The following is a 26,427-nucleotide window of genomic DNA, read 5'->3' as shown; positions in this document are numbered from 1 at the left end:
TTCTTTTTTTATTTAATTTTTAAAGTGCAACCGCATCAGCCACGACGCGTTTCGGCAGATCCCTGCCTTGATCACATGACAACAGTGTCGTGGGATGCACCTCCTTTTAAAGTGCAAGTGCATGAATGGACATAGAAAGTATACTATTCACAGCTTTCTTTCATCATTTTCTTGGTGTGACACGTAAAATACATGAAATATTTGTAAAATACATTTGCTAAAGGCATGAGGGTTCAATCTCAAAAAGATATTTCAGTAAAATACAATGGGTTATAAATGCCTGTTTTCTAAATATCCATTCACTAAATAATATAGTGCATCACCGTGAATCTAAATAAAGAGAAATTGAAACTAAAAACATTTATATAAACGTGATAGCAAAAAAACCTCATTTTTCCAATGGACAAAAAAATGATACCCTATGTGAAAAAATTATATTAAATTTACGCACATATGTACCTTGCCAAAAAAACAATTTGAGAAACAATTCATGTTCTTCATGAGGATACATACAGGGAAAAGATTATTCTGAAAGGAATTATACACATATCTCTGTTTTTCAAAGGGTCCCTCCAATTTAAATGCAACTAAGTGTGTCTATCTAGCTGAGTGATTCCCACAATTGAGCAACCTCTACAAAAATTGATAAATTAATGTTGTTGTTCAATCCACTCATAGTGTAATTAAAATTGCATAAATAGTTAAAAACCCTTCTGAAGTATCAAAAATATATATATATATATAAAAGTTATTTGTCTTTTTTACTGTATAAAATCCATTATTTACAATACAAAAACAAGTTCATAAAGTATTTACATCTTGGAAGCAATGGATAATTTAAACTTTTCATTATGTTGTTTTAAATTGATGAAAGCTGTGTAGGCTTCATGATATAAAGTGCAAGGTGTGAACAGTAACTTCCCAGAGAAATAGAAGATTCATTCTAGAAATGTGTACAAATCTTCAGTCATGTTGAGACCTTTTGGCTGCTTCGTATCCAAAGACAAGATGTAATGTGTCTCCAGCCTTCGCAGCATGCCCTCCCTGTCCCCTCCTCTTCTCTGCGCGGGGACTGCGTCTATGATGTAGTATCTGAGATCTTTTAGGTTTCCAGCATGGACTTCATGGAAGTGTCTCGCCACGGGATAGTTAGGGTCGTTGTTGGTGATCGCCCTGATATGTTGTAGGATCCTCTTGTGGCTGGGAAGCTTGGTACTGCCTACATACTTTAAATTGCAGGTGCACTCTAGTATATATACCACAAATTCACTTTTACATGTTAGGTGAAACCTAATGTTTTGTGGTTTGGGGCTGAAGGCTGTTAAATAGGAAGTTTTATTCACCCCCAATGAACAAGCTTTGCACCTGGAGCACTTGTAAAAGCCTTTACATGCTAGAGACAAGCCTGTGTTGTCCCTATATTCTGGGCTGCTTCTTACCAGCACATCCCCCATCGAAGTTGCTTTTCTGTATGTGATTGAGGGGTATTCAGGAAGGGAATCTCCTATTACTGGATCCTCTTTTACAAGATGCCAGTTACGTTGGATGATTTTACGCAGTTCCCTATGCTGACGATTGTAGCTAATGATTAATCTGGGTGCCTCTTCAGATATTGTTCTGCTACTTATGTTTTTTAATGTAGGGATTTCAGCGTTGTGTAGGAGTTCCTCTCTAGATTTTAATCTAGATTTGGCCATTGCCGCATCAATTGTTTTGGCACTGTACCCTCTGTCTAAAAACCTACACTTGCTCTCCTGTTGGTGTCTCCTGAGTTCCCCTTCGTCACTGCAAATTCTACGTAACCGCAGCATCTCCCCATAGGGGATGCTGTGGATGAGATGGCTGGGATGTGCACTGCTAGCGTGTAACAGGGTGTTCCCTGCGGTTTGCTTTCTATATAAAGTGGTCTTTATTTTGCCTTCATCAATTTTAACTAAAACATCAAGGAAGGAAACTTGACAATCACTTATGTCAGACGTGAAGCATAAATTGATATCATTAACATTGATGTTGTCTACGAAATTCTGTGCCTCTTCTTTGCTGCCTTTCCACACAATGATCAAGTCATCAATGTACCGTAGGTAGGATACCATGTTGTTCTTACAGATATCCCGATATTCCTCCCTAAGGACCAGCTCCTCCCACCAGCCCATAAACAAACAGGCATAACTGGGGGAGAAGCTGGCCCCCATGGCGACACCCTGAACCTGATGGGAATAGTAGGTGGTAAAAATAGCTCGACCGGATATATATATATACATATACACACACACACACACACAAGCAAAGTCCTGTGAGTTCGGCTCTCGATGCCGTGCTCCTCCCCCAGGTACAGATCTCTCGAACACCAATATCAGTGAAATAAAGTGTCTTTATTCTCTCCTCACCACCAGCATGACGCGTTTCGGCTGTATCACAACAGCCTTGATCACATATATATGATGCATGTGCACTTTAAAATGGGGCTTGTCAGACTGCGTAGTCATGTATTCAAGGCCGCTTGGACGGCCGAAACACGTCTTGACTCTTTGAAGAAGGAAATAAAATAATGCACTACAACTTGGGACCACGCTCGTGATTTCGCGCTGAAACGAGGCTGATCTGTGAGGTATTATGGATATATATATATATATATATATATATATATATATATATATATATCGCAACAAGCTCCCTCTGCCAGCCGACATTTGTAATTCCACAAGAAACAGGAGCACGGACCACCATTAAGTGCACAGAATCCTTTATTATTAGATGTGATCAAGGCTGCCTTGTTGCAGCCGAAACGCGTCATGCTGGGGACAGAAGAACAATAAACCACCCTTGAATTGAAACCAAATCGCAGTGTTTGTGGTCTGTACCTACATCGAGGACTCGGTACCTTTGCCGAGTAGTAGGAGTTGGAACGGATATATATATATATATATATATATATATATATATATATATCTCGCAACAAGCTCCCTCTGCCAGCCGACATTTGTAATTCCACAAGAAACAGGAGCACGGACCACCATTAAGTGCATAGAATCCTTTATTAGGTTGCGCTCAGTCGGCCTATATATATATATATATATATTTTTTTTTTTCTCACCAATCGACCACCAGCATTTAGGGGCGCACATCGCGGTTGATTAACCCAACGGTTTTATTTCAGAAGTCACACCAACAGCATCATCCTGATTACAGCCTCTTCTTCTTGGGCAACTGGAGTGAAAGTTACAGCGTCCTCTGCATGTCGGTTTATATCCGCGCCTCATCTGGCGCTGGACCTGGCATGCTGGGAGTGGTAGTCCATTCCCTTGAGTTGGTTTCCCTCAGTGGGTGCTGTGACTTCCTCTATGCAGCATAATTGTTACCCTGTAGTAGGGGTTCAGAACGTGCATTGGTTTCTGTTAGACCTGTCTGCCCTTTGGGTAGTCCCTCCTAATTATTTATTTATGTCCCCTTTTTGCTCCTCAAAACCTTTAATTTTTATGTCCACTGGATTTTCAGGTGTTGACCTAGGGGTTAGGTGCTCTTTGCCCTCCTAGTCTTTTTCTTGAGGCCTAGGTGCCTTTCTGACTAGATTTCCAAGACACACAAAATGGTGGTTAGTAACTGCCATAACGGTCACCTCAGGACAGGACCCATAGGTTAGAATAGAGACCTTCCAGAACCTTCTGGTCCCTTCTGAGGCCAGCCTATAAAAGGTCAGCTGCGGAGCAGCCAGTTTGTCTTACAGAGAGAGTCAGCTGGAGTACAGGCTGTAGCATGAGGCGGGGGTAGGATATCCAGAGGGTTGACCTCCCACTGTAGGGTTGCTTCCTTACTGCTTCACCACCCTTCTCCCCTTGTAGCTTCTGACCTGGCCCTGCCACATTGTGTTCCTGATGACCTTGGGCACCGGACCCAACCAAAACCTAGAGAAAGGAATAGGAGTGGTCAAGGGAGACTGAACCGGAAGGTAGTTCTGTCCATTGCCCAGTGGGAGAGCCTTAATAGAGACTCTGAGAGCGTTTATCCAGAAAGAAGAAAGGACCGGAGCAGAGTAGCTGAGTTCTTTTGCCCTTCCCTTTGGTTCACTGCTTTGAACTGAGGCCCTATTTGCTCCACCCGGCATACTAATAACCCCCCTCCCCGTACCCGAGGTAAAGACTGCCAAGTCGAGAGTAGCGGTTCACCCGGGAGTGAAGACTTGGTCCAAGTGACTGGGGCGGTACCAGCGGGTGCTGTGGCCGTGAGGTGGAAGCAGCCTTAATACTGACTGGGCCGGCGAAAGGAGTGTTAGGACACTGTGGGGTAGAAGTGCCATTCCAGTACCGCGCAGGCTCGGCGGAGCGAACGCTAGTCCTAGAGAGGGGCGGAGCGACGACAGGAAATCTGACGGAGCTGAACGGGCTGTTGTGGAGCCACTGATCCCCTGCGCTTGCCCAGAAGTGCCGCTTTACACCAAGAAAGGCGGAGGCAGCGAACGGTGAGGAAGCGAGCGGGGTGCGATCGCCGAATCTCCTCAGTCCACGTAGCCTTTCCACGGCGCCAGCTCTGTGACCGGGTGGCTGGTCCTGTGGGCGAGGTTGAGCTGAGAGCGGACAAGATCCTGCAGGTACTGCTGGTCCCCCCCCCGGCGATCCGAGACTTGGCCACAGTGGCCCAACACTGGAAGTAAGGAGCGAGCTGGGGGTATTCAAAGAGCGGGGATCTACTGACCGGGGGTCCCGAAGAGTGGTTCCTTCCCCTTTTTCCTAATTGGAGGAGTGAATAGTTAACCCAGGAAGCCCTGGAGACTTCTACAAGTGCCCCTAAACCCCTAAGCGTATATGAAGGCTTTTATCGACTGTGTTGGTGTTTAGCCCTTCTATTACAGGGGTGAAGGAGAAAGCCTTCGTAAAGTCACTTTGGTTAATAATTGTTGACCCTTTGTGCAGCAGGAGAAATATCCATTAATACCTTCTCTAGGAAGTACAGAGGATGCTTGAACATTTATAGCGGACAGACTCTGTTCCTTGAGAGCCCTTTTATTTGTCCTTATTTTATATAGACTGAGAAGTGACTGAACATCTCCAACGTTAAGTAGAATGTAGCAGCAATGTTTAATGTGTAATGTAACCGTCTTGACAAATGATATAAAGGAGGAGAGCAAATTATTTTTATAAAGCAGAACGTATTTTCCTACAAATTTTGGTGTAGTGTCGTTTTTTGTATGGGAGAATGCTGAGTTACTGAAGGGTGGAACGCAAGCTTAACACTTTTGCCTCTAGGATTTGACTGTCTACCGCTGGGCCAGGCTACCCTATGTGATCTGGTATCCCCCAGGTCCAACAGTTTCTATATGTCAAATCAGTTGCAGCGCGTTTGGGGGCATGAAAAATGTTCCTCCTTGCAGCCTCGAGATGGTGCTGTCCCGCGAGGAATGGTCTCCACGCTATAGAATATTCTCACCAAACCACCACCAGCATTTTTGGACGCACATGCAGCTGATTAACCCAACAGTGTTATTTCAGAAAGCACACCAGGATGATGCTGTTGGTGAAAAATCGGTATAAAATACACCTATGTATTTCTGAAATTGGGAATACTCCAACTAGCATGAGAATTCGCGATCATTTTCTAAATTATTTCTTTTTTACACACTTTCATTTGGAAGGCAGAAATGCATCGAACGTCAATAGGTAATAACAGTTGCTTTACAAATCTGAATTACCCTAAGTCTCCCGATAAAAATGCTACATCACTTGTGAGGGTAGGCATAGTGCTCACGACAGGAAACGGCTCACAACGCAACATGAACACACCACATTTTCACAATGAAAAATTACCCTTATTTTGCAAAGTTCCTAGCTGTCGTTTTTCAACCCTAGCTCTACCGGCACCTAGGGAAACCTAGCAAACCTATACATTTTTGAAAACTAGACACCCAGGGGATTGATGAAGATAGACCACAAGTCTGACTTCGAGATGATTGTAGCCAAGGGCAGCTTCCCACGGTTGGGACAGCCAACTGCGAAAGATTAAACACATCAAAAAATACCAAGACAATGTCATCTTATTCATGAATTTGATTTATTCACAAGAAGTGAACTATATCTGGTTCTGTTTAATCATGTCTTGCATTATATTCTGAGCTTCATGCTATTTAATTAAATTGACTGATTTTACCTATTCAATTTGCCTTCTGTTATGATTTTAATGTTAAAAGACCTTTAAGGTTTTATTATACTAATTGTCCTGTTTTCATTGTAAAGCCTAATGCGCTTTACAGATTGCATTATAAATGTTGATGACTAAATCAAGTTCAGATGCAACAAAATCCTTCGGGGATTAACACCACTTCCGCTTGTCAGAAGCACTTAAAATTGACATAATAACTAAACGCGCTATCACATGGGCATCAAGTACTGTGCGGTCACAGCTTTGATGTTCTATGACTTTGAAATTATAGGGCTGTCATCCTGCTTAGGATTTTAGACAGATGGCCAAAGTAGGCAGGATCTGTAGGGAAAAAACGTTCTTATACTTTTCTAAATTGATAAAATAGTTACCCTACGTTTTGTTAAAAGCCAGAAGTCATAGATCAGCTACATTTCGACAGGTGCAATGCCTTGGCTCCAGATCGTTCAAAACGCCGCAGCCAGACTGATCCTAGACATCCCCAGTCACAACCACATCACCCAACACCTCTGCGAACTCCACTGGCTCCCCATCGAAAGAATAACCTTCAAGCTCCTCACGCATGCATACAAAGCCCTCCACAACATCAGCCCAGCATCCCTAAACAACTGCCTCTCCTTCCACGCACCCAAGACAAACCTATCAGTCGACTTCTCTCTGGCCACCATCCCATGCATCTACAAGAACAGAACAGGTGGAAAGTCCTTCTCCTACCTCGCAGCCGACCTAGAACAACCTCCCCCTCCTACACTGTTCCAGTTCAGAAAGGACCTCAAGACCTGGCTCTTCAGATGACCCCAGCACCCAACGGAGCCATCCCTCTCCTCCCCCAGTGCCTTAATACACTTACAGGTGAGCAGCTGGGTTTTACAAACGCCTGATTGATTGATTGACAGAAAAGAAAGGGGCTGTCTGATTATTTTGTCAGGAAAAAACAGGGAATGTATTTTTCACCATACGCTTATTTGAAGCGAGGGCAATTTTAGGTGGGAGACATCTAAAATAAAGCCATTTTTTGGCTTAAAAAAATCGGGAGTCTACCATCTGAATTGTAATATATGCTCCTGTGCTGAGGCGCCAAGAGAAAGGCAGACAGGGAAAGAATAAAAAAAACTTCTCACCAGAATACCTGCGCCTGAATAAAATGTAAATGTGTGCAAATATGTATCTACATACGTAAAGGCTGCTTTGAAGCCAGTACTGGCGTTAATCGAAGGAGTCCCTTGAAGCTTTATGAGAGGTAATGCAGGGCTATTACCTGCTGATACAGTCTGATTGCAAATTACTAAAAGCTATATTTAATCTTAAACTTAAATCTTTCGGTACGTTTTGTGGCAGCTTATTTATTCTGTGTGTAACGTCCCAATAATCTTATCTTGCATTTATTTTAAATTTATAGCGTTTGCTTTCTTTTATAAGTATTTTCCTGAAAGTGAAAGGCCGAAAACAAGTTAAAGAAAATTTCGTTCATTTGATCAACGCCTTAGACTTCGCAACCGACACAGCTCCCATACGTTTTTAATGCATTTCGATTATTGTCTTTAGGCGACAAAAACATAGTGTCGAATTCTTCCCAACTGTTAAAACACCGGCTTGGGGGAGAAGGGGCAAGGGAGAAGGAAATGCACCGCACCTTGTAAGCCTCATATTACGCGGTCTAGTCCTGCAAAAGCGAAACGGAGATGGACATTCTTAAAAGTAGCTCACCCAATATGGCCGAACGCGCTCTAGCATTTGATAGGTTTATAACCCGAAGTAAATAGCTCGATGGTGGACTATCCAGCGATCAGACAGCACAGCGGCAATGCCCAGCTTCTCTCGGTGTGCCCATATGGTTCTGTCCTTACCCGTTGTTGTGGTAGTCGCCGTTGCATCACTCATTTTCACTGTTTTAACGTATCTCGCACCGATAGAGCGTGTGTAAAGTGCCGACAGCTGATTTGTAGAAAGAGAAAACAGACAAGTGTTAGGTAAGGTGGTGACGTCATTGAACAATGTTGAAAACAGACTCAAACCTAACTTGAATACCCCGCCTGAAAAAGTATGCCACAAATTTAGAAACAAACAAAAACATTGAACTAATTTTCTCCTTTTTTAATGTAATACTCGACATCACAACGGATGTGGTTTTTATTTAAACTGATCATTTTTAAATTGAATTAGGAAGATTGTTTGGACAAAATTAGCCACTAGTAAACTAAGACACGTTTACATTTTTGGTAATGCACTAAATATATATGAGGCAACTTTAGAAAGAACTAAACAATTATAATTTTTTTCACCAATCTACACTATTTTTTTATGCTCTGTACCTAACTCAGAAGGATGGGAGGGCAAGTCCGCCTCAAAAGCTTTTGAAATTGTAAACCTCAGATCACTGCGTTTTATCAGTGCTTTACCTCACTGAGCCAATTTCCCAAAGTCTAAATCAACTTACTTAAAATTTCTGCAAAATATGCAATTCAGGAAATGAGGCCCAGCGAAGAAGTCAGAAGATATTTGGCCTAGTAAGGAGTAAAGGGTTTATGGAGAATGTGAATGCGTGTCGGCAGAATGTGGATTGTGGACTGCTTGTATGTTTCCTGTACTTAAGATGAAGGCTTGGAATGTTGGGGGGAGTTATTGCTGGGAAAGTGCTCGTGCATGTACCTGGTAAGCTGCACCCTAAGAGGTTCAAGGATTTACTGCTCCGCAGCACAGCAACCGTGACAGCACAGTGTCGGGACCCGAGCGGACGTGGATCGTCTCGGCTCCCGGGTCACGAGCTGCTCGAACCCGGCTCTAGGCTGCTACAGCCCTTCTTCTGATCGCCCATCTTCCCCACATAAAGCGGAGCGAATGGGGCATTTGCGGACCAACAGTGATCGCTCCTAACTAGGCGGACAGGTCCGATCTCCCGAAGAGAAGAAAGAGAGGGCGGTGGCTCTCAAAATGGCAGGCGGCACCTCACCGTGGACACCACCGACTGCGGCCGCCGCTGGGAGGTAGGACTGCGACCTGCGCTCCCCAGGCTTGCCCAGAACCTCGCCGATTGTCGCAGCAGCTGACGGGGCATAGCATCATCTAGTCTTACTTTAACGGCGACCCCCACTGTGGGAATCCTCCCAACGCCTACCTGACTCCAAGATGGCGGCCGGCGGCGACTTTCGGATGGCGATCGCCGCTTCCTCTGGCTCGCCCCAACTTCTCTCCGGCCTCTTGTTTATCCTGTGGCCCTCTCTCAGACTGTCTGGCCTGCCACTCGACCTGCTGCTGATTTGGGGCCACTGCCACTTCCGGAATGCCCTGTGGTCCTCAAACACGGGCCGGATCTCCGGATCACTCCCCCCTGCCCCCCCTGCATGGCACCAGTGTTCTGAATGTGCTGTACATTGCTCCCGGAGGCCACACTGCTTGCCCCCTTCCGATTCCCACACATCCTCCAGGGCGGTTGAATCCACACACAACCCACCGACTGCCGTGGTAGCGCCTCACGGCCAACGCGTGACCGCACCAACACCTTCACCACCTTGCGCACTCTCACGCCCACCGAGCCGGATGACCGCAAGTTCTCCACGATGGTGACGCGCCTGCGGCTGGCCTCCAGCTTCATCTTCCACCTGGGCTCCCACCTTCTCTCCTGGACCTCTTGACTTTCTGTTCTGTCCTGGCCGACACTTTGCTGCTGATTTCGGACAGTTTTCTCTGGACTCTGGCCCTCCTTCCATTCCCTCGTCCTTTAACCCTTTTCCCCGTGGATGATCCTCAAATATTTCCTCCCTTTTCTGCTTTCCCTTCTCTCCATACCCTTGCATCCCTCCCACCCTCCCTTTGTGTTGAGACTGCATCCACACTTATGGAACTCTGCTCTTTGACTTATTGAAATAACTCTAATCACTGGTATTTGCTTTAGACCGTGCACCATATACCAGTCCTATGTGACTCTTAGAGTATATCCAGTCATATCCCCTCCCTATGTATATAGAGATAACTCTAATCACTAGTATATGCAGTAGACCTTTGTACTCTCTACCATTCCTGTGTGACCCTTAGAGTATATCCAGTCATATCCCTTCCTATGTATATAGAGATAACTCTAATGACTAGTCTCCTTTGTGACTTTTAGAGTATATCCATGTGTATCGCTTTCCTATGTACATAGGGATAATTCTAATCACTAGAATATGCAGTAGTCCGCTTTTCTCTCTACCATTCCTATGTGACTCTTAGAGTATATCCAGTCTTACCCCTTCCCTATGTATATAGAGATAACTCTAAGCACTAGTTTATGCAGTAGTCCGCTGTGCTCTATACCAATCCTATGTGACTCTTAGAGTTTATCCATGTGTATCCCCTCCCTAAGTAGATAGAGATATCACTAGTATATGCCTAGAGTTTATCCATTTGTATCTCCTCCTTGTGTGACTTTATCTCTTGTACATTTGCAATTTTTTCTGTTCGTACCTTTTTAGGTTTTGCCTCGCCAAAAAGATGCGCTCTGCGCATCTTTTTCGCGCAGGCGAAAACCTGATGAGAACTGTAGTGTGCTTTGGGTCGGCCCTCGTCATTCATTGGCTGGCTCCGTAAATGGAGCCTAGCCATTGGATGAGGGGCCTGTCCGTCAATGCCGGACCAGACACGGGGGCGTTCCCGACATTCTTTGGCTTTTGCCGACGTCACGCGACGCCGGGAACGCCCCCGAGTCTGGTCCGGCATTGCCGGCACCCGCCTTCCGTCGTCAGCGTCTCTCCTCCCCCTTTCCCGCCCCCTCCCGCTTGTTTCTTGGTTTCTTAGATCTGAACACGCCGGGCATGCCAGTCATGCCGTAAACAAGCAATACGCTGGAGAGATCTGCATCCACAGTGGCATGAGAGAACTACGGACTAACCGTAAAGGTAAAGGTAGGTAGCACGCTAATGTGATTTCAGCATTGTTTTGCACCTATGCTGCAATTTGCACAGCCTTGCTCTACCTGTTCTGTACATCCCACGGAAGATTACATAAACACCCGTGACGCGGACACGCAGCAATAGAAAGCACTCTTGTAGCACGCTAATGTGATTTCTGCATTGTTTTGCACCTACGCTGGGATTTGCACAGTCTTGATTGTTATATCAATTTTACTTGTTTTAACTGTGTGGCACTCACAAAATATTACTGAGTATTTTAGATTTATTTTAACCTCTTTTTAACAATTTTAACGCTGCTATCAGTTCTCACTGCTCCTTTAACAATTTTAACGCTGCTATCAGTTCTCACTGCTCTCCGGTCCACCACGGCTCCCAACTAATGCCGATTGAGTGGCGAGAGTGGGATAAGGCAGTATCAGTTGAGAAGAGCGTTTTTGGCTGCCATTTTGAGACGGTCAGCACTCTAGCTGTTCTGTACATCACACGGGGAAGAGTACATAAACACAGCTGAGGCGACGTGCAGCGATAGAAAGCACTCTTGTAGCACGCTATTGAGATTTCTGCATTGTTTTGCACCTATGCTGCGATTTGCACAGTCTTTTATACTGTATTGATTGTTATATTAATTTTACTTGTTTGAACTGCGTAGCACTCGCAAAGTATTACGTAGTATTTTAGATTTATTTTAACCTCTTTTTAATAATCTTAACTCTGCTCTCAGGTCTCACCGCTCTCCGGTCCACCACAGCTCCCAACTAATGGCGATTGAGTGGAGAGAGTGAAATAAGCCAGTATCAGTTGAGCAGAGCGTTTTCGACCGCCCTTTTGAGATGGTCAGCGCTCTCGCTGCTCTGTACATCCCACGGGGAAGAGTACATAAACACCCCTGATGTGGACACGCGCAGCGGGTGCACCTATGGCAAGCCCGTCTACGTCTGTCCGCGCTCGGCTCGCGCACAGCGTCAGCCATGCTGCCGGTTTCACTCGCAAAGTATTACGTAGTATTTTAGATTTATTTTAACCTCTTTTTAATAATCTTAACTCTGCTCTCAGGTCTCACCGCTCTCCGGTCCACCACAGCTCCCAACTAATGGCGATTGAGTGGAGAGAGTGAAATAAGCCAGTATCAGTTGAGCAGAGCGTTTTCGACCGCCCTTTTGAGATGGTCAGCGCTCTCGCTGCTCTGTACATCCCACGGGGAAGAGTACATAAACACCCCTGATGTGGACTCGCGCAGCGGGTGCACCTATGGCAAGCCCGTCTACGTCTGTCCGCGCTCGGCTCGCGCACAGCGTCAGCCATGCTGCCGGTTTCATATTAGGAATGGCGAGCAGACACTCATACTCCAGAGGTGAGGTCCTGGAACTATCCGATCTGAGTTATAAATGTTCTGAGCCAACTTTGGAAGGTTTTCATAACACTGGAAACAAGACATGTTCGATTTGTAAGTTGAAGCTCACTGACATAAAATATAAGTGTCTTTTAGAGGAGTATTCTTTGGATAGCCAGAAAGCGCCCCCAGAAGGAGTAAGGAGGGATCAGAGTGGCCCCAAGATTACAAAGCCTACTCGAGGATTGTCATGTGCATTACTAAATGCGCGGTCATTGGTTAAACATAAGCATGAATGTTGGCTTTTTAAAATGAGTTTCCATGCCCGTGACCTTATTTTTGTCACGGACACCTGGGCAGATGAAACCTCTGGCCCAGATCTGGTGATAGCTATCCCACCAGGGTTCGCAATAGTCAGGAAGTATCCTGTAGTCAGACAGGGAGGAGGTCTGGCAATAATTTACAGAGATCATCTGAAAACATCTTTTAAAGTTATTCCCAAAGACACAGAAGCTGAAGTGCTCTCCAATTTAAAATAGCAGCCAGCCACGTGTTTTCTTTTAATGGGCTGCAAATGTACAGGCCGCCTGGTTCAAGAAATAATTTTATGCAAACTATGGGCCAGCTTTTGGAACACAAAGTAAATTCTCCAGACTTCACCATTTTAAGTGATTTTAATTTCCATTTAGATAACACCTTGGACAAAGATTCCCTGGCCCTGATGGACCTAGTGACTGGTGCAGGCTGAGAGCAGATTGTAAACAAATCCTGTGCACAAGTTTACAAGTTAGTTGGCTCTTCAGTAAGAGCCCAAAGGGTTAGATAATGTTAAAAAAATGAGGTTGAGATCCAGCAACTTTAGAAGTGTGTTTATGGTTCAGTTATGATCAGTACATAAGAAAGTACAATTAGCCGACACGTGTTTCATCACACCGTGTTGAGGATGTGACTCTTCAGGGCTGATGACAATCAGGGATAAGGAAATGGCGCGCCAGGTCCGGAGGGTGTCAAGACCAGGTTGCATGAACGGTGAAGGTGAGGCAAAAATTAGGTGGAATGTGGCTCCGTGTAGAAAGGCTGCCATAGAGCGGAAGCCTCATGACGGTAGTGTCCTGCACGGCGAACTGATAGCGGTTGCGGCACGGTGTGTGTGATGCTGTGTGTGTGTGTGATTGTGTGTGTGTGTGTGTGTGATGCTGTTTGTGTGTAGGGCTGTGTGTGTGTGGGGGTGGGCTCTGTGTGTGGCTCTGTGTGCGTGTGGCTGTGTGTGTGTGTGGGGGGGGGTGTGGGTGCAAATGCAATAGGTCTCGCATTTGCAAAAGATTAAGCTATTGGCATTGTAAATGACCATGCCATTTATTTATCTGTTTTCAAAACTAACACATAAATAAACAATTTGTCATTTAAAGTGCCAATAGCTCTAACTTTGTCAAAGGCAAAACCGTTGCATTGTACTTGGTATCGAATCCAACAGCGGCCATGATGCTATGGAAAGAAAGGACAAAGCATATTGACCCACTGTTGACACTATGGAAAGAATGGAGGAAGTATCAAAAAAAGACAGGTGGAGCATAAGAACCGAGCTAGGGGATGCTCATCCATGAAAAAGGAGACTGCTGTTCTTTCCATGCCCTCAGAAAGTTCTCTTTAGGCCACAGCCCCCTAGATTTGAAATGGCTTGCTACCTAACATTTTCAGAACAAAGAAAGGGGTGTGGCAGTTATTTTGATGAGGAGAAAAGATAATGGGCCAGAAGGTGTGTGTGTGGGGGGGCTCTGTGTGGGTGTGTGTGGGGGGCTTTGTGTGGCTGTGTGTGGGGGGGCTCTGTGTGGGTGTGTGTGTGGGGGGGGGTTTGTGTGTGTTGGGGGGGCTCTCTGAGGGTGTTGGTGTGTGTCATTTGCGAGAGATAAAGCTAGTGGCATTGTAAATGACAATGCCATTTATTTATGTTAAAAAAAAACATAAATAAAAATAATGTCAAGAGCAATGCCAATCGCTCTAACTTTAACAAAGGCAAAACCATCGCATTGTAAATGCTTGTTTATAACGCATGTAATCCGAAGTCCGTATGTTTTCAACTTGTTCTTATGTAAGTCAAAAAATTAGCAATTTTTTCTCCGCATGTAACTTTCAGTCCTTATGTTTGCAACTGGATCCTATGTAAAGCGCTCTGACACCTTCGGGTAAAGTTTGCGCTATATAAAATTGCACAAATAAAATAAAATAAATAAATAAAATACACAACTTACTTGGTCAGTCTTCACTACACAAGGAAGCTGGTATGTATAGTCCACAATACAGTCACACTGTTTGCAATTCTATGTTCAAGACCGGAGGATCAGCTTATGATCAGCTTCCTTTACTGATGTCACAGCTGCTGAATAAAAACCAACTATAAAATCAATATGCCAATGATAAGCAGTGCTTTAAATGGGCAGGTAGTATCCGGTACTTATTACCTGCACTTTTGTAATATGAAAGGGAAAATAACTACACTTCTCTGCACTGCATAAATACATTTAATGGGAGAGTACTGGCACTTCGCAGGAGCAAATGCAAAAATAACAGGTGATTGACAGAATGCTGAACAATGTCATACATTCACCCGAGAACAGAGATCTGGGCCTAAATCCATCGTTTATTTGCACTCCACACCACCCCAGTTCAGACATGGCCATATGCAAATCAGCCTTGACCCTGTGCCTCATGGGAACAGTCCAGCCCAAACTGCCAAGCCAGGTCTTTCCTGGACTGTAATCAAGCATCCTGGGACCGGTTTCTGGCTATCAGCCATCTTCAGCCAGGATAGCTTGACTCCAGTGGTGTGGAGAGCATGGGACTCACGTCTGAGCATACCCATCCCACTCGGGGTGACAAACCCAAAAATAACAGGTGATAGACAGAATGCAGAACAATGTCATACATTCACCCCAGTTCAGAGATCTGGGCCTAAATCCAACGTTTTTTTGCACTCCACACCACCCCAGTTCAGACATGGCCATATGCAAATCAGCCTTGACCCTGTGCCTCATGGGAACAGTCCAGCCTGAACTGCCAAGACATGTCTTTCCTGGACCGGAATCAAGCATCCTAGGACCGGTTTCTGGCTATCAGCTGTCTTCAGCCAGGATCACTTGACTCCAGTGGTGTGGAGAGCATGGGACTCACGTCTGAGCATACCCATCCCACTCGGGGTGACAAATGCAAAAATAACAGGTGATGTACCTACCCTATTCTGCTACCCTCTTATTATCTACAGCTATTCTGTGTGCAAAAGTCTGTTAATCACTCTCATGTTTTTCCCACCCCTTGTGTTTGTAAAGCGCTCTGATATCTGCAAAGATCTTGTTCGCGCTATATAAACCCTTCAAAATAAATGTCATACATTCGCCCCAGTACAGAGATCTGGGCCTAAATCCATCGTTTCTTTGCACCCCACACCACCTCATGTTTTGCTGTACACCCTATGTGGGAAGGGTATGCCAAGACATGGGTCCCTTGCTCACTATGCCACTGGAGTCAAGCTATCCTGGCTGAAGACGGCTGATAGCCAGAAACCGGTCCTAGGATGCTTGATACCGGTCCAGGGAAGACATGGCTTGGCAGTTCGGGCTGTACTGTTCCCATGAGGCTCAGGGTCAAGACTGATTTGCATATGGCCATGTCTGAACTGGGGTGGCTTGTTGAGCAAAATAATGATGGATTAAACCCAGATCTCTGACTGGGGGTGAATGTTTTGCCATTGTGCAACATTCCGTCCATTATCTTGTTTGTTTTGCTGTTCACCCTATGTGGGAAGGGTATGCCCAGACGTGGGTCCCTTGCTCACTATGCCACTGAAGTCAAGCTATCCTGGCTGAAGACGGCTGCTAGCCAGAAACCGGTCCTAGGATGCTTGATTCCGGTCCAGGGAAGACATGTCTTGGCAGTTCGGGTTGGACTGTTCCCATGAGGCACAGGGTCAAGCCTGATTTGCATATGGCCATGTCTGAACTGGGGTGGCTTGGTGAGCAAAATAACGATGGATTAAACCCAGATCTGTGACTGGGGGTGAATGTTTTGCCATTGTGCAACATTCCGTCCATTATCTTGTTTGCTTCACAGGAGCAAACAGGTACTCTGGATAGTGACTACCAGCACGTCTATATTTCCATGTAAAACACTGAATATGAGTTAGCCAAGAAAACATGACTATAACTACCGCTCAATATCCATATCCTAGCATATAAGGCACTCCTATATAGTCCTTTTTCTTTGCAGCAGAGACGAATGCCTTTCACTTAATTATTCAGTTTATGATTCTATTTTGGGCTTAGACATTTTTTAATAACGTGTTAATTGATTTAATTTCACCATACTTGTTAGCATGTTTTTTTCGATCCTTATGCCATTCCGAAGGTTACTGCACACATCGCGGGTGGTGGTCCACATCCCCCACACCCAGAATGTTTGGCTTTCCCATTGCCATGTCCTTTGGTTGTGTATATCATGAATTAGACTTTGGTTGTGAAGAGGCGCAGGTTGGCATCAGGTAAGGCATGCAGAAGAAGGAACATTGGTTCTGGTAGGAAGTTTTGAACTGTTTGCTGCATTGAGAGCTCAGCCCGAGGGACGCATCCCACTTTCCTGGCAATGAAGGACGGAGTGTCTATTTTGTACACTGGGAGGCATGCACTTTAAATTTTGAGAGCCTGGCTGCAGAAGCCTCATGCACCTATATAAAACATTTATACACCTAGAGGCGACAATCTGTATCACCTGAAATGATATGGTGAGTAGTCATCTAGGGCCTAGACAGTTTTACTGACATATCAACACATGATGTGCACTAACAAGGCTGACAAGCATGGATATGTGAGACAGGACAGTACTGTATCTAGGAATCTGACCTTATGGACCCTAACCTGGCTTTAATGATAGATTTGGGAATTTTCAAATCAGTGGAGACCACTGTGTCCAATTTTGTATCAAGGTAAATACCTTTATGCTTTCAACGACTATAAGTGGTAGTAGTGGTGATAGGACTATCATTAAGTATCATGTCCCCCCCCCCTCATTATGTGCATTCAGGTTTTTTGTGAAATAGCATCTCGAATCAGTCAGGAGATAAAGAAAAAAAGGATAATAACGATTAGCTGCCAAAAGATATCCCATCTAAAAACAGAGGTTAGTACCCTCGTGTACTATAATGTGTGGATGTGGGTCGAAAGGGTGTAAGTGGAAAAAAACATATAAGAGGATATGCCAACAACTAAAATATAACGTGGTTTTAAAAAATGTACATGTCAAGTGTTTCTTGAATTCATGTTTTTCTTTTGTAAATATAAATGAAGCTGCCCCAGTGTGTATAAAAAGATCACAAATCTGAATGATATAAGAGTAACACCATAGAATTAGAGGTTGTGTTACATCCTAAACATGCAAGTAAATGTTGCCACACTGCAGATATGGAACCATGTATATTCTCCACTGCTTATTACAAATAGATCAAGAAGTGTTTCTATGTATGTAAATGATGCCACACATTTAGCGAGATGAAGGTATCCTAAATAGATAAGGAAACGTTGGCGTTTAAAAATTTCGGTTCAAAAGTATGTAGGAATAAGCTGCGTTATTAAGCTGCGCTATGCACTACATGCAGATAAAGGGTTAACTGAATACAAGATAGGCTATCATAAACCCAAAGTATGTAGACCATGACCATAGATCTCCCAATATGTTGGAGAGTTTAACAACATGTATACAAGGGTGCAACAATTATGAACATTTTGTGAAATGTAGAGTAATGGCTGTGAGCCATAATCCTAAACTGACTTTCGTCTTTCTATATATACAGAAGGAATCGAATACATTCAGAAAAGTGACCCCAAAAGATTCACTGTCCTGAAGAAGGTGTTTCCACATCCATTGGCTTAGAACACCGAAACGCATAGACGCACTTGTTTTGTATATAGAATCCAAACAAAGCCTAAGAGGCCTCAGATACACAGAAAGTCTGGTACTGTAGGCCCTATATAAAAGACATAGGGCTATTGGATCTCAGCAAGAGCATTGGAATTGCTTTATGAAGGGGGTAATGAGGATTAATTGTGATTCTATGTTATGATGATAATGTTTTTTAAATGCTTTTTGTAATGAAATTTTACGGATGAACTGTTTTCATATTGTGTGCTGTATTTTAAAAAAAAATCTTTTTTATTATGAAAAATGCAAAACAATAGAAATAATAAGATCTCAGGTGAGAGCAAACATTGCAACATTTTGGTTCATTGGGCACTGTGCAGGATAAAGCAGTGGATAGAAAAGAAACGTCGGGATCATGGGGATTCCTCTGCTGCAACATTCGAGTCTCCCCCAGGGGCTTCACAAAGGCCTCCACGATACTGGTTCCAAGCCCCCCACACCTTCCCCCACTTCCGGGGGCAGCCCCTGGCCAAATAGACCACCCGTTCTGTCATCATGCACCAGTCGAGGTCTTCTTCCCATTTATGTATCTGAGGCGGCTGGCGGGCACCCCACAACAGCGCAATGTTTCGCTTGGCCACCATACACGCCAATGTGACCCATTGTTTCTGATAATCATTGAGGTCAGTCGGCTCCCATACATTTAAAAGGCATCTACGGACCTCCATACGTACTTCCAACCCCAAAACAACTCTCAATTTCTCGTGAACCTTCTCCCAGTAAGTCTGTATGAAGGTGCAGTGCCAAAGAATATGCATCAATGTGCCCTCTTCTCCACATTGTCTCCTGCATGCTGGGCTAAGCGCTCTACCCATTCGCACGAGCCATGGCCCGGTAACATAAACTCTGTGGAGCACTTTCAGCTGGACCAGGCGAAGCCTCATCTGGACAGCGACTACCTTAGTGGAGGATAGCGCCTCCGTCCAGTCCTCATCATCCATTTCAAGGCCATCTGCACACCATTGTGACCTAAGACTCACCAGTGGGTCTTCTGCGTTGTTAATTAACTTGCGATATATCAGGGAAATAGTCTTGTCAGGGATATGACCATCAAGGACCCGGTCCTCCAGAGGGGACGCCTCAGGGAGTTCCGTTCCCTCAGGAATCTGAGCTAACAACGAGTGTCTCACCTGCAAATATCGAAAGTATTCATTCTGGTGGAGACTATATTGATTTGCAAGTGAGTCAAACGTGTGTATCAAATTTTTCCCCCACACATCCTGAGTAATTCCAATAAGGTCCCACTTATCAAACCCCTTGGACTTCCATAGGCTACCCAGTTTATGTCCGGCGAGGACATAAAGTACTGATTTACTCCAGTTTATAGCTAGACCGGAGTATCTCCCAAAGATAGTAAGGACATCTAGAAAATATCGGAATGAGGTCTTAGGTGTAGTAAGATAGAGCAGTACATCATCAGCATATAACAATATTTTGTCCTCCCATTCCGGCGTCCAGCACAATCCGCGTATAGTGATGTCCCAGCGAACCCACGCTGCCAACGATTCCATTGCCAATGCAAAGAACAGCGGCGACAGAGGGCACCCCTGCCTGGTACCTCTTCCAAGGGAGAAGTCCCGGGATGCGCAGTTGTTAACCACTACCCTTGCCAGTGGCTTAGTATACAGTAAGCGCACCCAGTGCACAAATCCATCTCCGAAACCCAGCTTGGTCAAAACTGCAAATAAGTATGGCCACTCCACTCTCTTGAACGCCATCGTGGCATCCAAGGACACTAGAACTGCCGGTTCCCCTAGCTTTGAAGCTCCTCCAAGTACCCCATGAAGCCGACGCAGATTCAACGCGCTGCTGCGCAGTGGCATAAAACCGGATTGATCCGGATGGATCAGCGTTGTTATCACCTTAACTAATCTGGTAGCCAGTAGCTTGGCCAGGACCTTGGGCTCTACATTGAGGTGCGATATTGGCCTGTAGGAGGAGCAACATGTCATAGGCTTAGCTTGCTTATGAATAACAGCTATATTGGCCACTCGCTGATCATATGGGAGCTCTCCTTTCTCTCGACTCTCGAGAAACATGGCGCGGAGGTACGGTGCTACTCTATTGGCATTTAACTTATATAGCTCTATAGGTATTCCGTTTGGACCAGAGGCCTTTCCGGAGTTAACTTGCTGTATAGCCTGGGCGACTTCATCGTCTAGATTAGCGGAGTTAAAAAAGCTCCTGTCCTCGTCGGAAACGCTTGGCATGACAATATCTTTAATCATTTCTCTATTGTCTTATTCCGTGAAATCAGTCCCGGCCTCATAAACCCCCTGATAATACTCCCCAAATTCGTCTGCCACCGCCTGTGGGTATTTAATCAAACCCCGCTCTTGACTATCCAATTCCGGGACTAATCTAGATGCTCGCTCCCCCTTCTCCAACCATGCGATCAGTTTCCCGGCCTTATCGCCATATTCATATATACGGCTTTGTGTCTCATTATGTTGCGCCACGGCAACCTCTCTAGCCAAAGTCCTATATTCTTCTTCCCGGAGCTTCGGTAGGTGGAGGTCCGCCGCTGTAGGTGATTCTGCAAGCTGCCTCTCTAGACGTGTGACCTCTCCCTCCTTGCTGATTATCGCCGCCTGCTCTTCCCTCTTCCGTTTCGAAACAATAGACAACACTTCGCCCCTCACAACGGTTTTATAAGCTTACCAAAGTGATACGGCAGATTCGACTGATCCCTCATTCTGCAGGAAGTATCTGTCTGCCACCTTAAGAATTTTGTTCCGTACCGTGGGGTCCTTCAATCTCCAAGTCCCAATAGGTGCCACTCTACCTGCTGTCTGGAGCTCAAGCGAGAGACTAAGCCATAGTGGGGAGTGGTCTGATATACCCCTCCCCAGGTATCTGACCTCCACAATCGAAGGCGCCGCTGCTGCTGGAAGTAAAACATAATCAAGTCTGGACAGGGACCTATGCGCGGCCGAAACATGGGAGTACTGCACGGATCTCGGATTGCGCGCCCGCCAGCTATCAATCAGTCCCAATGTACATAGGAACTCCGGAAGCCATCTCTGTGATTGCGCCAACACCCGGGACGGACTGCAGTCCAATTCACCATCAAGCACTGAATTAAAGTATCCACCCAATACTAGCCCTCCCAGAGAAAATGCGAGGAATATGTTACTCAAGTCTCTGAACGTCTCAGACTGAAGGGCCGGTGGTACATAAATGGATAGGAGTGTAAACGTATGTCCCCAAGCTGGCCAGTGATGCCGGCGTATCTACCCCGTTGATCAATCCAAGTCTTCTGTACAGAAAAGGGGAAGGAATTCTTGACCAGTATACCCACCCCCCTGGAACCGGATGTGAAACCCGCATGCACTACCATTTTGTATCCTCCTCTGTGTAGAGCCATGCATTTGCTACCAATTAGGTGGGTTTCCTGTAGCAACACTACATCCGGGGAGTGTCTCCAAATGAGCTGACTGACCATCCCCCTCTTGATCTTATCTCCTAAACCGTTCACGTTCCAGCTCAACACTTTCATCCCCGATCCTCTTTTTTCACGTGCCTTCGAACCCATATGTAAGAAAGATCAAAACTGGATTTTCGGATGCCGCTCCCGAGGGGTAGAAACATCCGTTTTCGTCCCAATTTTCACCTACTATTATCTTTCTGACTCGACCGTCGAATTTCACTCTCGGGTGGCAGGATTAGGACAGGATAGACTTAAAGGAGGAGTAGGCTCTACGGAGCTAAGTTCTCACGCAGCCATCTTGGTCCCGCGCGTGGCTCCTCAATTTGTGTACTGTATTTTTAATGTATTGTTGATGTATATGTTTTCAGGAATATTTCAGAAATTTTAAAACTGGTACAAACAAAGGAAAAAATCTTTCTTTTGTGTTTTTAATAAAAAATACTGTAAACGTCATATTTTAGTTGGCATATATATTTGAAATTTAACCTAAGATTCTATGATACACTGGTATGAAAGAATGAAAGATGGGTGTGAACTAGGATATATTGTGGTTTCCAGGGATTTCCCTTTCTGGCTTTAATCACTATGTCCAAGGCCTTGCAAAAATTGCAGGTCACTTTCACCATGTTTCTTCAGGGTTCACATGGTGCTTATGCGCAGACAGACCAGATGGATACTGGTGGTTATCAATGGGGAGCTCGGTTCTGAAGAAACCTAAAAAAAGATGGAATACTTAGAGAAATTGCTTAAGCTTCTAAACTCGAACTACACAAATCAAAGAGTTGAGGTGGCAAGATCCATTCATCTGCGACATTACATCTCACCAGAACCCGGAGAATACGGATCTCCCTAGACCTGATGACTAGGCTAGGGAGTTTAAATCTAAAACATCAAGGGTTCTGGAATCCCTCGGTGGGATGGCCAATGAAAAGCTCAAGGGCGAGCCAGCAACAGCCTCCAAAACTAGGATCAACATAAATACTTCATTGATCTGGAAGACATTGCACACCCTTGCTCCTCTGAGTGGGAGCAAAATGCCAGGGCTTACCAGGAGAAGTATGGTTTACTGGTTAGAGGAGGCAGACCCTGAAGCAGAGGTCAGACCCGGGACCAGGGTTCAATTCCCGACGCGGCAGGGTCTTGAGCCCAAATGTCCACGGACTCGATAATTCTCGCTTCGGTGCCTACTCGAATCATGGGTTCACACTCTGCAACTCTGGGCATTAGCTTGCTTAATCTCCACTACGGCCCCCCGTGGCGGGATGCCTGGCTTTCACCTTGGGGATGCCCAGTACGGGTTATCTCACAGGGAAAAAGCCAGGACAGGTTCCCAAAGCAAGCGCCGAAATGCCTCACGGTGATTCGAGCGCTATAAAAGAAGACATAACATAACATAACAAGGCAAACTACTGGATATGGCAGGGCATCTCACCAAGATCGTGGAGTTGGCCGAGCGGCAAAGGTGTTGGGGTACAGAGTAGACACTGTTTTGTGTCTTCTTGGTACAGTGTGTGATATGCATGTTGTGCAGTGTCAAATGTGTCCTATCTACTGGGTGTAGATTCTCAGTTTTGTTGAGGCTGGACCCCAAGATGGGGAAGCTTTTTTGTGGAAGGCTTTGTAAAAGACCTGTCTAAATGTCCAACCCTACTTCTCTAGACAAAGCGTAAACATCACTGTAAAGGGTCTTTGCTCCTAAGTTTTCCAGACATGGACGCTCATCTGGCTGTGCTTTCAAGCAGGGTCCCTGGAGGAACCAAGATCCTGAAGGCACAAGTTTTACAAAGTTTCGCCTGGAGACCGGACCCAGAAGCAACTCAGGTGGATGCATTCCTGCAGGACTGGAGCGAGGGCCTGAATTATGACTTCCCACCGTTCATGATGATAGCCAGAGTGTCAACTCAGGCCACATGACAACAAGCAGAGACAATTCAGGTGGCCCAAATTTGGAGGATGTAACCCTGGTTTCTGCTACTTCTAAATATGTCTTGTGATCTCCCTGTCATTCTTCTTATCCATGGGCCATCCTTCTTAGTTAGGGGGGAGTTTCATCCAATATTTGTGGATAACCTTCTGTTTCTAATGGCTCAGCGCATATCAGGTAATGATGGCATCTGCCAGGCATTTTGCAGGAAGTTTGTTCTTCATTGAGAAATATTGGTTTCAGGTACAGATAAGCATTGGCAGCTTGGTGCAGTTGGTGTTTGGAGAGAAAAGTGGAACCTGAGATGGCTGACTTTGTGCTAATTCTCTCTATCCAAGCTGGAAGGCGTTGGGCGAGCATAATCCACTATTCTTTCATGTCCGCTATCTTGGTGGCATGTAACCCCACAGGTGCTCATATCCTAGTATGCAAACACATGAAAAGCATCCAGTTGTCCATACCTCCTAGACTTAGATATTCTTTTTTTTTAAAGTTTGATTTATTAAGGAATAGAAAAAGGGGGAGGAAGGGAAAAGGAAAGGAGAAGAGTTACAATAAGCAAATGGCAGAAATAAGCATTAAAATAAAAACATCATAAAAGTAAGCATTACAAGCATGAGAGAGCATGAACATATCATATAAATAGAAATAAAGTAAGCAAAATACAATATATATGAACACAATAATAGTAATAATCAAATGTATGTGTAAATAGATAGGTAATAAGGAAATCATGGGGGTTTGCGAACTTCAACCGTGTCCGGAGCAGGAGAAGGAGGAACAGGAGCAGCGGGAGAGAGATATGTTACCAAAGGAAGCCAAAGTAGGTCACGTTTAATAGCCAGGGAGATGGGGGATACATAATACGATGGTTAAAACAAATTGCATTCCACCAGGATTGATAGGTAACATTCGTAGCTTGTTTCCAGTTAGAGGTAATAACATGAAAAGCTATAGCCAGGAAAAGGTCAAGTAAAGGGTAATGACTGGAGGAGTGAGGAAGTTCCGACGAGAGGGAACCAAGGAAAACTAGTGAGGGTGAAAAGGGGACCTGGAACTGAAAAATCTTTTGAATTTGCTTCCAGACCAGCTGCCAGAACTGGAAGACAGGAGGGCAATCGAACAACATATGTTTGAGAACAGCGGAGGGGGATGGACAGGACCAACAGGAAGAGGAAGTGTCTGTTGAAAAACGGGATAGGGCGAGTGGGGTGAATAAAATTCTGTGATAAATAAAAAATAAAGTCTGGGTAGTATTAGACTTAGATATTCTAAAAGATGAAACATTAATAAAGTTCATCATCTCGTCAGCAATTGGCTGGACAACACTAATCTGCCTAACAAGCAACGTTTTTTCTAAATGAACAATATTAATATGCCTGGTCTTTTGCAAGAGGGTCTCTGGAGTGCGGGAATTCGACTTATGAAGGTGATCTTTTATCTCAGATATAGTAATGTTTACTAATGGTAGACACACAAGTTCAACACTTGGATATGTCTCTAGGCATCATTCCCAAGCCTCCAAAAGTTGTGTGCGTTGAGAAGTCTGTAATTATATATGAGAGTGTTCTGTGAGAGCTCAGCCCTTTTGGGGAGAGATGGAGGGGTTTAAGCTAGTGATTTTAATCACTAAAGCATGGAGTACCATGTCTTCCACAGTCTACTTAATTGGGCTAGGTTGGAGGAAATCCTACATTTATCTTCTAAACAGCAGACTGGTCAGCCGATTCCACTTTCAAGAAGTTTTATTTTAATCCGGTATCAGAGATGACTACATTGGTGAGTAAGTTTGAATAATTATAAACTGAGCCTCTGGTGCTGAGACAGACAATGAATTACTATCATGAAAGAAAGTTGAAATTCTATTAAGGGGAATATTTTGCCACCTGGACCTTGGACATATCCATCCCTCACCGTTTTTTGATATTGTGTGGATTAAAATGTATTTCATGCTTCTGCTCCACAAGAGTATCTGTTTCAAGTGTAAAATCTCCATGTACTTGTTTTTCCCGAGTTATTGATCATAATGGATTTTTTAAAATAATTTGCATTCTTTGATAAGAATATGGAATTGAGATGATGTATGTCACAGGAAGGTGCCTACCTCTTATGTCAATTTTTCATTTTCAGAATCAAAACAGTAACCAAGACTTTGAGAGTTGTTACATTCTTTGTTATACCCATATGTTTTTTTATGTCATTCACTTTAGAATGCTGGGTTTTGGATTTTTTTATTCGCTACTTTGAGATCAGTAAACCAAGTTAAAGCATAATCTTCACCTGTGTATCCTTAATAGAACTGAAACTCTACTTTATGATAACTAGTACATTTTTGCATTCAGCCGTAGAAGTTAACACCGTGGTATTTAGTTGATAGGAAAGGATATTGTTTTCTTATAGCTGTCTTTCACGAGCTAAATTTGCACAACAAACCCAACCATATGACTAAAACTAGATCTGCATTGTTCTTGATAGTACAAGTTGTTTAAATAAAACATTTTTATTGGTTTTAATAACCGATCCTAAACAGGTTTACACCTGCAAAGGTTATTTTTCTTCAGATAACAGCACAATAGTATAGTCACACCAATCGCCAAATCAAGATGGTAAAGGCACATGTTTCACACATACCTCATTTCGCCGCCCTCCACAGTATGTCCTATTTGAACAGGTCCAGTACGCTCACTAGTACAAGGTTAATGTAAGTAATCTGAAGGGCAGTATTTATATGTTATGATCA

The 26,427-nt window shown here is 44.5% G+C and overlaps 1 protein-coding gene across 1 annotated transcript in view; it reads right to left on the bottom strand.

Moving 5' to 3' along the window:
* LOC147711055 (uncharacterized protein C1orf50 homolog) overlaps positions 1-8,103 on the bottom strand; it is a 78,555-nt gene extending 70,452 nt beyond the window's left edge. Inside the window, exon 1 of the mRNA XM_086920106.1 lies at positions 7,998-8,103. Within this exon, the coding sequence (XP_086776232.1) occupies positions 7,998-8,031 (34 nt within the window). The 5' untranslated portion in view covers positions 8,032-8,103. The remainder of the gene's footprint in view (positions 1-7,997) is intronic.
* Between the last annotated feature and the right edge of the window lie 18,324 nt (positions 8,104-26,427).

This window comes from Lissotriton vulgaris, chromosome 5 (assembly GCF_964263255.1).
Source record: "Lissotriton vulgaris chromosome 5, aLisVul1.2, whole genome shotgun sequence".
Taxonomy (NCBI): Eukaryota; Metazoa; Chordata; class Amphibia; order Caudata; family Salamandridae; genus Lissotriton; species Lissotriton vulgaris.
Note: the sequence above shows the minus strand (reverse complement) of the source record. Positions and strands in the feature narration are given on the sequence as shown.